The 13,838-nt window shown below is 52.6% G+C and overlaps 1 protein-coding gene and 1 long non-coding RNA gene across 6 annotated transcripts in view; one reads left to right on the top strand and one right to left on the bottom strand.

Moving 5' to 3' along the window:
* LOC128116705 (uncharacterized) overlaps positions 1-13,838 on the bottom strand; it is an 84,818-nt gene that overhangs the window by 24,472 nt on the left and 46,508 nt on the right. For 2 of the 3 annotated variants that reach the window (XR_008220558.1, XR_008220560.1), the window contains one exon: positions 4,146-4,720. The exons of the other annotated variant lie outside the window; for it this stretch is intronic. This is a non-coding gene — a long non-coding RNA (uncharacterized LOC128116705). Of the gene's footprint in view, positions 1-4,145; positions 4,721-13,838 lie in introns of those variants that run through there. 3 annotated transcript variants of the gene reach the window in all.
* Positions 413-12,814, top strand: Txn2 (thioredoxin 2). 3 transcript variants are annotated; one of them, XM_052748251.1, is made up of 4 exons: positions 413-533; positions 1,319-1,581; positions 4,016-4,139; positions 12,054-12,814. In XM_052748251.1, exons 2-4 carry the CDS (start codon positions 1,319-1,321, stop codon positions 12,165-12,167), a joined length of 501 nt encoding a protein of 166 aa, XP_052604211.1. In that variant the 5' UTR covers positions 413-533; the 3' UTR covers positions 12,168-12,814. The 3 variants fall into 3 exon arrangements, with proteins under 3 accessions (XP_052604211.1, XP_052604212.1, XP_052604210.1); XM_052748252.1 differs by having other exon boundaries at positions 418-533; positions 1,294-1,581; XM_052748250.1 differs by lacking the exon at positions 413-533 and adding an exon at positions 646-837.

Genomic DNA, 13,838 nt, shown 5'->3' with positions numbered 1-13,838 from the left:
ACACCCGGTTTAGGTGGTACTGAGGATCGAACTCAGGATTCATGTGTGCTAGGCAAGCACTCTACCAACGGAGCCACAACCCCAGCCAGGGAATCTCTCCCTCTAAACACTAAGCTTCTGCGGGAACAGAGCTTCCTTCTGCGGTATTAAGGTGAACACAACATCCAGCACTTTCCCGAGCCAAGATACAGGGCTGAGCGGTGCCAAGAGGGCGCAACACAACAGGGATTTGATCCAAAGCCACGCCTTCGTCTCCGCCCTCCTCCCGCCCTCTCATTCTCATTGGTCCCAACCCTCTTCCGGTCCCTCCTCCAGGATCCCATTCCTTCCGGTCACGCCCCCCTCGCTCGTACCTGTTTTCGTCATCCTCATTGGTGGAAAATATCAAGCCGCCCCCAAGTTGCGGAGATACGCCGTCCGGGTAGTCTTTCCCGGAAATGACGCTAGACCCGCCCCTGAGGAAGTGACAACAGCAGTGCCCTTGACGGGCAGGCCGGCCGGGCTGTGCATCCCTCCGCTCGAAGTGCCGGGAGGTAGGGGCCCCGCGGGGTAGGCTGGGCGGCAGAGGTGGCGCGCTGCTGTACAAGCTGGCCACCAGCGGAGGGAGGACCCGAGAAGGGGGACCTGGCCTCGGCAGCCTCACGCCCTGTGCTCCGGGTCTCTCCGTTTCCCTCCGTACACACGTCCCCCTTCTCTTTGGTACCCCATGTCTAGTTCCTAGGCTACTTAGTTCCTCCTTCCGTAGTTGGGATTCTTCTTGGCTCTTCCTTCGACAGCTCCCTTTTCCCTCCTTAATTTTCCATGGAAACGCATTTTAAAAGAGCGATCGACGACAGAGTAAAGATTTTACAGACGGGCCTTGGGTTCCAATTAACTGTCCTTTAACAACTGGGTTGCTTTGGGCATGTCATTCAACCTACCTGAGGCCTGGGTTGCCCTGATTTTGGACGGTGTTAAAACGGTTTCTTCAGAGTTGATCTGGGAGAACCAGTGATGTCACACGCTTGAGCTTTGGTCCTCCTTCCGTCAACCTTTTAGAAATTCCACCTGAGTCTTGTTGTTGTTGGGTGGAGGGTTTAGAGACGGGGTTTTATTATATAGCCCAAATGAACCTTGATTTATATGCTCCTGCCTCAGCCTCCCAAGTGCAGGAATGACAAGTCCTGGCCCTCAAAAATCATATATTACAGTATTCCCATGCATTTTTACTTCCAGCTCTGCATGTTCCCAACTCCTCAACGCTTCAAAATACTTTGCTATCCTAATGTGTTGACTTTCTGTTGTGTACCCCAGCTCTTCCTGCCTCTTTCCCTCACAGATGGCTCAGCGGCTTCTCCTGAGGAGGTTCCTGATCTCAGTCATTCCCAGGAAGCCACCTCAGGGTGGATGGGCTTCCCTCACTTCTAGAACTCTGCAGACCCCAAAGTACAGTCCTGGTGGTCTGACAGGAACACCCAGCCCAGCCCGGACATTACACACCACCAGAGTCTGTTCAACAACCTTTAACGTCCAGGATGGACCTGACTTCCAAGACAGGGTTGTCAACAGTGAGACGCCGGTTGTTGTGGATTTTCATGCACAGTGAGTACTGGGAACAGGGAGAGGCGGGGGTCTTCCTTGAACAAGTATTTATCGGGTGGCCACTATTACTCCCAGTCATGTTCAATGCTTCTCGTACATAAACTCATTATAAAGACTTTTGAGACCTAGTACCTGCCCTTAAGAAGCATACAGTGTAGTAGGAGACGGACTGACAGACAGTCTTCAGAGCAGACCAGGGTGAGTGCTGCATTGTGCCTATGTCTTGTGTCTTACTGCCTGAAAAGCTCAGAGTCTTCTCTAGTGTGGAATAACATCATTTTATTTTAACATCTTGCCCACTAAAACTGTGGGAGGGGGGCTGGAGAGATGGCTCAGAGGTTAAGAGCACTGACTGCTCCTCCAGAGGTCCTGAGTTCAATTCCCAGTAACCACATGGTGGCTCACAACCATCTGTAATGAGATCTGGTGCCCTCTTCTGGCCTGCAGACATTCATACAGACAGAACACTGTATACATAATAAATAAATTTTTAAAAAAAAAAAAAAAAAAAAAAAAAAAAAACTGTGGGAGGGGCTGGGCAAAACATTATCAGTGCCACCATAGTAGTACCCAAGTGTGGTTGGGGCAGGCAAGAGGTGTGTCTTCTCGGTGTAGTAGGAGTGTGTTTTAGAGATATATAAACACCTGCATTTTAGCCTGGTCTTCATTTCCAGACCTCTAGACCTGGTTCAACCCAAAACCAACAGACCCCATAGAACAAAACCAGTGCGTCTGATTAACATTAGGGGGTTTTCTAGACACGTCTCACAGGTTCTTTGTTTTCTTCCTGGTCCTTTCTCCAACTCACCAAGTTGCCTCGGACAGGCCAGTGGGTGTCCTTGTCATCTGAGATAAGGCCTTGCAAGCTGGCTTTTTAGGTATTTAGGTTTCTTCATTGATTGAAATTTCTGAATGGAAGTTTTTGGGGTAGCCCAGGTCAGACTTGAGCCTCTCCTGCCTCCACCTACTACATATAAGAGATGACTGGCATATGCCAGCTCATAGAAAAGGATAAAATGGGGGTTGACAGCCAGGGATCTGTGGAAGGCAATTACTCCACCTTTCTGCTATGGTGGAGGGCTTCTGAAAGGAATGGGCAGTGAGCTAACCTTTTTTTTTCTCTCCATGGTAGTTGCTTGCATGATTTAGGTTCATTCACTTAGTGCCAGGCGCATCTCTGGCACCACATACAGAGAGGATAGCTGATAGATAGCACAGCATCTGTCCTAGGGGAGTTCCCACTCCCCAGCCAAGGAGGGATCACTCACGTCCATTGCAGTGTGAGCCTCAGCAGGTGACACAAAATAAGAAATCAGGGAATCCTAGAGTGAAAGGGTTACAGAGAAACCTTGTCTAAAAAAAAAAAAAAAAAATCCTAGCACTCGAGAGACAAATGCATCTCTGAGTTTGAGGCTAGCCTTGTCTACAAAGTGAGTTCCGGACCAACAAGGCTACATAGTGAGACCCCGTCTCGAACCACCACCCCTCCCCAAAAGGAGGAAAGAAAGGAAGATGCCTTTAGCAACCTTGAGGTGATCCTGGCTCTGCTCTGCTTGCTCTATCAAGACCAGGCTTCGCTATGTAGTCCAGGCTAGCCTCAAGTTCCTATTCCTCTTTCTTCCTGTCTTAGTTACTTTTTTGTTGCTGTGATAAATACCCTGACTTTCAAGGGAGAAAAGGTTTTTGGCTCACAGCACTAAATGCAGTCCATCGTGGCAGAGAAGTCACAGTGGCAAGGGTTTGGGGCAGCTGGTCACATTGTGTCCATCAGGAAGAAGCAGAGAAGGAGGGATATTTGTGCCCAACTCCCTACTCCCCCCCCCCCCCACCTTTTAACATTTATTTATTATGTGTGTGCCTACACGCATGCTCGTGCCATGGTGTACACGTGGAGGTCAAGGACAGCCTTCTGGAGTGATTGTTTACGGCCATGTAAGCTCCCAAGATAAACGGGGTAGTCAGGCCCAGCAGCACGCGCCCTCACCCGCTGAGCCGTCTTGCACACTCACTACTTCCTCCTTTTTATACAGTTCAGAATCCTAGCTCAGAGAGTGGGGCCGCCCACCCACAACTGGAGGGTCTTCCCACCTCAGTTTGCCTCATCGAGATAATCCCCCACAGGCATGGCCAGCGAACCCTCTCCCTAGTTCAGGAATTACTGGACTGTACCCCCGTGCCAGGCTGTGCTTCTTACCGTGTGTCATCTGTAAGAAACTCCACAAGCCTCAGTTTCTCTAGGGGATGCCTTCGCTCTCTGAAGGGTCTGCACATCGCTGAGCAGGCTCCAACACACAGACTGGCCGTCGTACATGCTCCCGGGTTACGCTCCCTTTAGCTCTGCCATCAGAGTCCACGTGGGCCCCAGGGAGGCTCTGGGGAGACAGGTGGGTCAGCGAGCACTCTCAGGACTGACTGTCCCTTCTCACCTCCTGAGGTGGTGTGGCCCCTGTAAGATCCTAGGACCACGGTTAGAAAAGATGGTGGCCAAGCAGCATGGGAAGGTGGTGATGGCCAAGGTGGACATTGACGACCACACGGACCTTGCCATCGAGTACGAGGTATGTTTTGGCAGGGAGTTGCCTCAGGGAAGCCAAGGTGGGGATCACCCAATAGCCAGTGTATGGCATGTCTGGTGTTCTTCTAGTGCTCTTAGGAGGAAGGTCTCGGGGCCTTGCACACGCGGCTCTGTTGATCCTCCGACACTCTTCGGGAGTGGGTTACACGGCCCAAAGCACTAGCCATTCTCTGTTGTCGGTTTTTTTTTTTTTGGTTTTTTCGAGACAGGGTTTCTCTGTGTAGCTTTGCGCCTTTCCTGGATCTCGCGCTGTAGCCCAGGCTGGCCTCGAACTCACAGAGATCCGCCTGGCTCTGCCTCCCGAGTGCTGGGATTAAAGGCGTGCGCCACCACCGCCCGGCTGTTGTCGGTTTTTTAAGACAGGGTTTCATATCACCCAAGCTGTCCTCGGACTTCGGACGCTTCTGCTTCTGCCATTCAGTTGCTGGGATTGTAGGACTCCCGCCACCACGTCTGGCTACCCGCCTCACGTGCAGCCAGCCATTGCTCATGAACCCTGGCTGACATGCCAGGCATGGGTGGATCTGGCACGGGTAAGGGGCATGCTGGGATGCTCATTGCAACCTGGAATGAGAAGTTGTGTGAGAAGGGGCACTGCAGGTTAAAGGGGGGACGTGGCCAGGCCAGGGGAGGCTTCACGTTCCAGAGCCTCTGACCTGAAGTGTGAGCGAAGGATACACAGAGGGAAGGAAAGGGCTGAGAGCCACGAGCAGAGACCTGAAGGAGCTGGAAGTGGGGGCTCACCCCTGCCATCCAGAGACAGAGTCAGGAAGAACGGCACAAGGTCGAGGCCAGCCTGCGTACAGAGTGAGCCTTAGACTCAATACAAAACAACAAAAGGACAGGAAGGAATCGGCTTGTTTGTGTGGGCATTCAGCTCCAGCACGAGTCCTGGTGCCAGGTGCTAGATGTGGCAGCAGACAGCACTGACCTTGGGCTGGAGAGATTACTCAGCAGTTAAGAGCACAGGCTCTTCTAGAGGAGCGGGGTTCAGTTCCTCACACCCACAGGGCTGCTCACAATCAATCCTTACAGCCTCAGAGGCTGTGACCCTCTCTTCTGGCCTCCTTTGGCCCTGCATACACAAGGTGCATTTGACAAACATGCATGCAAAATACCCATTCACATCAGATACAAGTAAAGGGAAAAATTCAAAACAAAAGACACTCTGACCTCACCAAACAGCATTCGAGAGTGTTGAGGGACTGGAAAGATGGCTTAGCAGTAAATGCCCTGGCTGCTCTTCCAGAGGATGTGGGTTCAATTCCCAGCACCCACATGGCAGCTCACAACTCCAGTCTCAGAGGATCAGACACCCTCTTCTGGCCTTTGTTGACAAAATTCCCATACCCATTTTAAAAAAAAAGTAAATAAATAAAAACATTTAAATAATATCAAAGTTCAAAAACAAGTTTGCGAATACTTTTTTTTTTGGTATTTTTCAAGACAAGGTCTCTCTGTGTAACAGCTCTGGCTGTCCTGGAACTCACTCTGTACACCAGGCTAGCCTCAAACTCACGGAGATCCACCTGCCTCTGGGATCAAAGGTGTGCACCACTACCACCACCCGGCAAAATACATCTTTTTTTTTAAAAAAAAAAAGAAAAAGAACTTTGAATCCCTGAAGGAGCGGGTAGTTAAACACATGAGGCGTTGCAGGGCAGTGACCCCTGCAGCAGCTCAACTGTCTCTTAAATCCACGGCCACAGGACAAACTAAAGGCTGTGGCATGTTCCAGTAGCTCTGTTTACAGACATGAACAGCAAGCAGAGTTTGGCCTGAGGGCCATGTTCCACTTGCTGCTTCCAGGTAAGGCCTCCCAGTACAGAGGCCTTGGCAGTCACAGGTAATCACTATGGCTTGTGGAGGGTTTCAGAGGTGAAAGTTTTGGCTGGGGGGACACTCGGCCAATGATGTCTGTATAAATCTCCAAACGCTGGTGGGCTCTGTAGAAAGACAGAAACAGGGCAGGGGCCGGGGACTTCCTTTGTTTTCCTTTTGGTTTTGTTCTTCGGTTTGGCCTTTTGAGGGAGAGTCCTCCGAAGCTCAGGTTGGCCTTGGTGTCACCACGTAAGAGTGACCTTGCATTTCTGGCCCTCTGCCACCTTCCAAGTACAGCGCTTCCAGGTGTGCGTCATCAAATCTGTCAGAGGACTGTCTTTTCTGAGGAGGGACCATGAGAGCAGCGCCTGAAATGGGTAGTGAGTGAAGTGTGCATGTCTCAGGAAAGAGCCCCCGGCTGGCCACAGACCGTACCCAGGGAGGTGGGCTGTTGTGGGCCCTGGACCACCACAGTTGAGGAAGGAGAGAGGCCCTCTGTGGCTGGGTGACTGCATGAAAGGAAGAGCAGGGATTGGGAGGCCCAGTGGCTGGGAAAGCAGACCAGGCTGGGACAGGCAGGGGGTCCTAGGGAAGCTGTGCTGACAGTGACACTGTCCCAGAGCCAGGGGTACACCTGGCTGCCTGGGGGCCAGCTCTGCTTCACAGGCATGCTTGGTCTGGCTCTCAGGAGTGTTTTAAGAAAGGGGAAACCAGGGGTTGATATTTAAAACTCAGAAGGATTTGTGCAAGCCAGGCATGGTGGCACATGTCTGTAAACCCAGCATCAGGGCAGCCTGGAATAGACAGCAAGACCTTGTCTCCAAATAAAGTTCTTGGCCAGGCGTGGTGGCACATGCCTTTAATCCCAGCACTAGGGAGGCAGGCAGTGAGTTTGAGGTCAGCCTGGTCTATAGAGTGAGTTCCAGGACAGCCAAAGATACTCAGAGAAACTCTATCTTGGGGGAAAAAAAAACGTTCTTGTGAAAATCCACATCTCCTGAGTTCTTGAAATCCCAAGGCCAGGGGAACCTTTCCCTCCCTCTGGATGCAAGAGACTGGAGGAAGTGTGTGTTGGAGGGGGTCCTTCTCTCTCAAAATTCAAACACCCAGGCTCAGTTAACCATGCTTACCTCCCCCAGACCAGCTGAAGTATGCTTACCCATCCTCTGATCAGAGCCCATGGTGGGAAACAGAGGGGTGGGCAGTGTGAGAACTGTCACCCATCCCTTGAGCTGAACAGAAAGCGGAGTGGTTAGTCAAAGGACATCAAGCTGCCTGGGGCAGAGGAGAGGAAATGAATTGTGGGAGACAGGCCATTGATGGCTGCTGCTGATGTAAGGCCATCCTTGAGACTTCATAACCCAGGTCGCTCAAGGGCATGGGATGGAGGCAGTTGCTGTTTTTTGAGCCCTCCCAACAATTGCTCAGTCGGAGGGGGCCCTCCACCTTTGAGACACCCCTGACTTTCCCTAGCTTACGCACTGCATACCCCAGGCCTCAGCAGGTTCAAGTGTGAATGTGTGGCCTTCTGGTAGGAACTCGAGGCTGCAGTCACACAGGGCAAAGGTCAGCCTAAGACTTCCAGGCTACCTCCCGAGACCTCCAGATGCTACCGTGTCAGCCTCAGCATCATGTCTTTGGCAGAGAGCTGCAGAGCAGCCATGTGCCAAGGCCTGGGAACTAGTAAGATGCAGAGCACACCTCCACCAACAGGGCTCCCACAGGTGCCAAGTTCCCAGCACCACGACTCCTTACACTCCAGTGAACGTGGGTTGGCATGAGTGTGGACAGCCCGTGGCAAGGCAGGAAGGTGAGGGAGTCTCTGGGACCCTTGTACTCCCCCCCCCACTCCCTCCCCCCAAGTCCACACAGTGCCCTGGTCACAGGGAAAGGCATCTGGACAGCAGCCTGCATATCCCCCTCCTGGCCTCCTTGTTTTGTCAAACCCTGGGTTGGGTCACTGAGGGCCCAGGAATCCCAACAGGATCGTCCTGCCCTCTCCTCGCCATCCCTTCTCTCCCACCTGTTCTTTCTAAAGAGAGTCCAAGAAGGAAGTTGCCACCAAGTGACCCCCAGTCCCCTGGGAAGCCTCCTCTAGGTCCTCAAGCCCTCCTGACTCTCTCATGCTTCCTCCATACCCATGCTGACTTCCACTGCCCCTGGAGGACAGGGAGGAAAAGTCCTAGAGGCTTTGGGGGTTTCACTGACAACCCCTACTCCTATTCTGCATGGGGTGCAAGGCTTTCACTTGCCCATCTCCTGACCATTGAGACCTTGCTAGTTCCTGGGGGGCAGGGCAGTAGGAAGGAATGGGCCATCCGCTGTCCCCCGAGGTTTCTCTCTCAGCCTTACACTTGAAGGTTGGATCCTGATGAGCTGGCGTCTCCTGTAACCTGACCAGCTGACACAGCCACTGTCACTACTTGAGTGACTTTGTCTGAAGCTTTTAATTAATTTTTTGGAGACAGTGTTGAGGGGGAAGGTGTTCCAGACTGGTCCCAGTCTCAGTGCATAGCAGAGGCTGGCCTTGAACTCATCTTGCTGCCTCCACTTCCTGAGTGCTGGCGTTAGAGGCACGCACCACCACTCCCACTTTACACTGGGATGGAGCCTGAGGCTTTCTGCACACCAAGCAAGCACTCTAACAACTGATCTGGGTCTGCAGCTTGGTTTGGCTTTTCAGTTTTGTTTTTTTGTTTTTTTGTTTTTAGCATGTATACCCCAATAGGAAAATCGTTAACTGGCTTAAAATATGTGGCATTTTAGTCGTTTTTAATTGCCTTGTTTGGAAATAAGTGCCTCTCAGACTTGACTATGATTGGGTTGTTGTTTGTTTTTGATGATCACTGTGCGTGCATGGGTCCACATGCCATGACGTGTGTAGAGGTCAGGACAACTTGTGGGAATTGGTTCTCTCCATTTTGTGGGTTTCAGTGATTGAACTCAGGGTATCAGGCTTCATGGAAGGGCCTTTACTCACCAAGCAACCTCACTGGTCCTCCTGGAATATTCTTTTTTGTTGTTGTTGTTGTTTCTTTTTATTTTTCTTACGTGGGTAATGCATGGTTTTGCTTATGGAGGGGCGGGGTCTGCGTGCATATACCTGTGCATCCATTGGAGGCCCGTGGTAGATGCTGGGAATCATCCTTGTCAATCTTTTTGTTTGGTTGGTTGATTTGTTTTGTTTTTCAAGACAGGGTATCTCTGTGTAGCTTTTGGACCCTGTCCTGGAACTCACTCTGTAGACCAGTCTGGCCTCGAACTCACAGAGAGCCGCCTGGCTCTGCCTCCCAAGAGCTGGGATTAAAGGCGTGCGCCACCACTGCCCGGCCATCCTTGTCAATCTTACACCTATCCACTGAAGCAAGGTCTCAGACCTAGAGCTTGCCAGCCAGGCTGCAATAGGGATCCCCTGTCTCTGCCTCTTGAGGCTGAATTACACCACACCTACCTAGCATTTATGGAATTCTCCAAGAGCAGACTCTGGGGTGAGGGTGTAGCTCAGCGGTAAAGTATGTGTCTAGGGCACATATACCAAAGCCCTGGGTTTCTTCCTCTAGGGTCTGTGTTCTCTCTGGCTCTGATCCTTCACTCTCCGGCAGAAGCAAAGCCAAGCAGACTTTGTTTCTTGTTTGATCCCCGCTTGGCTTTCTGAGTCCTCTTGGGGTAGGTGCTTTGAGCCTTAGTCTTCTCGTCTCTAAGATGGTGGGTAGGAGGGTTAGGATGTCGCTCAGTGACAGCACTTGTGTGCAGGGAAACAAAATGGACCAACCTGGGGACACCTAAAAACATCCTCCACCCACTCACTGCCGTTTTCAGTTAGCCACAGAGGTCACCAGCTTCCTGTGGTATCTGTCAGCTGTGCTGTCCTTTGATGGTTTCTTAGCCATGTTGCTGGTGGGTGAGACGACGTTGCGGGTCAGTGGGGAGAGGCCTCATGAGCACTCACACTCCTGACAGACTCCTCCAGGGTAGGAGGCCTCGGGTGGCTTCTTGGAGCAGGACAGGCAGCATGTCTGAGCATGTCCTTTCCCTAGGCCCTGATTCCTGTTGTCCTGTCAAAACTGAGGAGGAAACCAAGGTTGCCTCTGTGTTCCCATCACCTTCTCTTTTTTTTTTTTTGGCAGCGGGGTGGAGGCGGGGGTTGAGACAACCCAGTCCCCATCGCTTCCTAAGACCACATACAAGGACCTGAGCATTAACACTGCTGGCTGTGTTCTAAACACCAAGCCTCCTGATTAAGGAGCAGCCAACACCTTGGCCTCCTGTCACAATCCAGATAACCCCACTAGAAACAGTGCTCTGGAGCCTGTGTGTGCGTGTTTGCATGTGTGTGGCTCAGACTTCTGAGAAAGCGCCTGATCAGAAGTGACCAGAGCTCAATAACCATGGACACCAGCCTGATCTTTGTGTGTCCCAGCATGCACAGAGGCTTGCACACACAGCAGAACCTCGCAGGAGGAAACTCCATCCACTGTGAGCTGTCTCAGGGAGGGAGAGGAGAGGCCTGCTTAGAGCGCCAGGACAAAGGGAAGCTGCTTGTTTGGATTTTTGGTGCTGGGATGGAGCCCGGGCCTCATGCCTGCTGGGCAAGTACTCTACCACCGAGCCACACCCTCAACCCTAGACCACATCTTAGAAACAGAGTATTTGTTTTAAAGGGATGGAATGTCCACCAACAGAATGTTTCAGCCAAGTTGAAAAGTTAGTGGTTGGTTGAGCTTGTCCTTTAATTTCCTAGCCAGCCTTCGGGTGCTGCAGTTCATTCATCAGCCACTAGATGGTGCAGGAACACCCCAGTGGGGCTCCCTGGAGCCTGTTCGGCTGGACCCTGCCTTTTCCTGGAGACCATGCAAGCCTGGTGCTGGGCTGTTAATGCCACCACCCGTGCCAGAGTCTAACAAGGACAAGAGCCAGCAGGGAGGCTGTGACAGGGACACTCGTGGTCAGCCCAGTTCATCGTGCTGGCACATACCTTGGGCCACCCACATCTCCTCCAGGACCATCCTTAAAGGGGCCAGAGGCACTAAAAAAAGAGCAAGGACTGTGTCCTCCATGCTGTGTTTCCCATTAGGAATGGCTTCAGGGCCTGTCACGTAACAAGGGAGGGCTGTATGACAGGGCCAGAGCGGCCTTCACTTCTCCTCACCTCTTTGGGCATTAACTCTGATTAACTCTGGCCTCTGAGATGGCTCACCCCACAGCCCTCAGGCTGTGGAAGACCTAGTAGGTTTCTGGACATTGCTCTCGTTACTTTGTAGTTAACTTGTATGTAAATTAAGCCTGGTTTATCTTCCTCTGTTTATATAGGTTCTCAAATGCCACCAAATACAAGCACTGGGCAACACACCATGCCAGGCTTGCCAGCCCCATCTATATTTCATGTAATCTGACTATACGGGTCCCCAGAGCTGTGGAAGTGGTGCCTCATGGACCAGGAATGCCCCTTCCCCATCTGCTGCCAGCCCTAATAATCATCAGATCACATATGGCTGCCTTCCTGCCATGCTGTGCCAGGAAGAGCCTCTGAATTTCCGGTCCCTGATACCATTGACTGCAGCCCACCACAGTGGTCCTCATGGGGTCAAGCTTCACACCCACTGTGTGCCACGTGCCCTGTGCTGAGTCCTAGAGTCGTCACTTGGCATTCCTGTAGTCCACTAAAAGTACTGATAGTGTCTCCGCTTGCTGAGGAAAGCTGGCACGAGGTAATAAAGAGGTCACCAGGGTCACCCAGGATAGGAATGAGCCCCACAGTGGGACTCTGACGTCTCTCCCAAACATCCAAGGTAAACCATGCCATGCCCAGTGTACAGAGAAGGGCTGTGAGGCTCAGAAAGCAGCCCGGCATGCAGCGCGCGCGCGCACTGGTTATTTTCACCTCATCATGGAGGAGGGTACTGCTGGGAGCTGGCAGTGGAAGACGCTCCAATGGGTGGACCTCCAGGCCCTGCACCCAGCGAAGACCCATTTCCTTTGGCACAACCTGTGATGTTGGCCTTCTCTACAGAGGCTTGGGAAAGTGCGTGGGACACGTTCCCCTCCAAGTGATTTGGTCTGTGGTTCCCTCACCCAGGTATCGGCTGTGCCTACAGTGCTGGCCATCAAGAATGGAGATGTGGTGGACAAGTTTGTGGGCATCAAGGACGAGGACCAGCTGGAAGCCTTCCTGAAGAAGCTGATTGGCTGACAAGCAGGAAAGACTCCTGGCTGCCCTTGCTTCCTGAGCCTGTTTGGGGAGGAGCCTAGTAGAACTCCCAGCCCTGAGCAGTCATCCTTCCTGCCCCACCCCTCTGTTTTGTCCCTGTGGGTCCGGCCTTTGGCAACAGACCTCCAAACCTAGAAGCCACCGGTGCTTCCGAGCCAGCCCTCGGCCAGGGTGGCCAGCAGACAAGCATTGCCACCCCCGGTGTGGGCCATCCTGTGCACCTCCTACTGAATGCTCCTTCTAGGGCCCGCCACTCTTCCCCGAGATGCTGGGAGAGCCTGGGCCAGCCTGTAGCCTGACTGCAGGCTCAGTCCCCATCAACACGGTCCTCCGATCTGAACCACCAGCCCCTCTCTTGCCTCTCACTGCCCTCTCCTGCCCCTGTTTGAAAAGCTGAACAAGCAAGAGTGATGTGTAATTCTCTCATTTCTTGTAGGTCTGTAATAAAGAACTTTATGTGACCCCTCTACCTTTGCTGTGAAGAACAGAGCCCACCCCACACCCTGTAGCTGTCCCTTCCCTCCTTTGTCCCCTCCCTGGCTTAGCCGGGCCTTGGTTCTGGTTCCCTGAGCAGGATGAGGAGCTGTGAACAAACAAGTCAGACCAATAAAACCAGGTTTGCACTGCCACCAGTGTCTGTTGTGTGGGCACCGAGCGCCCAGGGTGGACGGGTGTCCTGGGCCCACTGCTGTCCCCGGGGCCTCTCTTCCTGTCCATCATGCCCTCAGTCACATCCCCATGCCCTCTAGGGCCCAGAGGGTAGTGTGCTGTTTCCCAGATGTGGACGCGGGCTCAAGGAATTCGGGCTGGGGGTTCTACCAAAAGTGGTTGTCTCAGAAACCTGGACTCTGAGCCGAGTGGTGGCGCACACCTTCAACCCAGCACTCGGGAGGCAGGGGCTGGTGGATCTCCGTGAGTTCAAGGCCAGCCTTGTCTACAGAGCAAGTTCCAAGACAGCCAGGGCTACACAGAGAAACCTTGTCTCGAAAAACCAAACAAATTAAAAAAAAAAAGACCTGGACTCTGACCATTGACCCTCCCCCCCCCATCAGCCCTCCTGGGGCCTTCTTCCCAGAGTGGCTTCTGGCCCCTGCCTGGATGGCACTTCTTCCCATGTGTGCCCACAGGAAGTTCTAGTCCTTGAGACCGGACTCTCCACCCATCCTGTTCCCTCTCCAGCTCCCTTGGCTATGAAGAGTGCCAGGCTGCCCAACCAAGAAAGCCCAGCCTAACACCGTCCTGGGCTAAGCAGCCACTTCGACTCGATGCCCGCTTTCTACCAGTCAGTACTTGACGACAGAAGTCCTGGCACCCTCCGGACCGGGTTTGCAGTGTCCTTTGGTGTGTGTGCATTCTTCACAGTGGCACACGTTGTTCCATTAGAACTCGGAGACCTGCAGACCGACAAGAAGCTTGCCATGGCTGAAGCAGAATGGAGGGGCAGGAGGGTGTCCCAAAGACCTCAGGTCCAGGAGAAGGCACCTGACCTAGTGACTGTTGAGCTAGGTAAATGGACAACAGCCATTGGTCAGTGTCTTCATTTGTAGTAGCCTCTAGTACGTTAAGGTCAGAGGTTAGAGGGCATGGCCAAGGTCATGAAGTCCACCAGTGGCCAGGCATTTCTCTTCTGTGTCTTTGTGTTGCTTGGGGACA

Source organism: Peromyscus californicus, unplaced genomic scaffold (assembly GCF_007827085.1).
Source record: "Peromyscus californicus insignis strain IS unplaced genomic scaffold, ASM782708v3 Scaffold_20__1_contigs__length_68692818, whole genome shotgun sequence".
In the NCBI taxonomy this organism is placed as follows: Eukaryota; Metazoa; Chordata; class Mammalia; order Rodentia; family Cricetidae; genus Peromyscus; species Peromyscus californicus.
This window is presented reverse-complemented; position numbering and strand designations above follow the sequence as displayed.

What these genes read in the sequence shown, in the direction of transcription:
- Txn2 (XM_052748250.1), top strand. Translation starts at nt 802, where the DNA reads ATGGAAACGCATTTTAAAAGAGCGATCGACGACAGA. An exon ending in GTTGTGGATTTTCATGCACA is followed by an intron (nt 1,582 to 4,015) that starts GTGAGTACTGGG and finishes TCACCTCCTGAG; the next exon opens with GTGGTGTGGCCCCTGTAAGA. An exon ending in ACCTTGCCATCGAGTACGAG is followed by an intron (nt 4,140 to 12,053) that starts GTATGTTTTGGC and finishes TCCCTCACCCAG; the next exon opens with GTATCGGCTGTGCCTACAGT.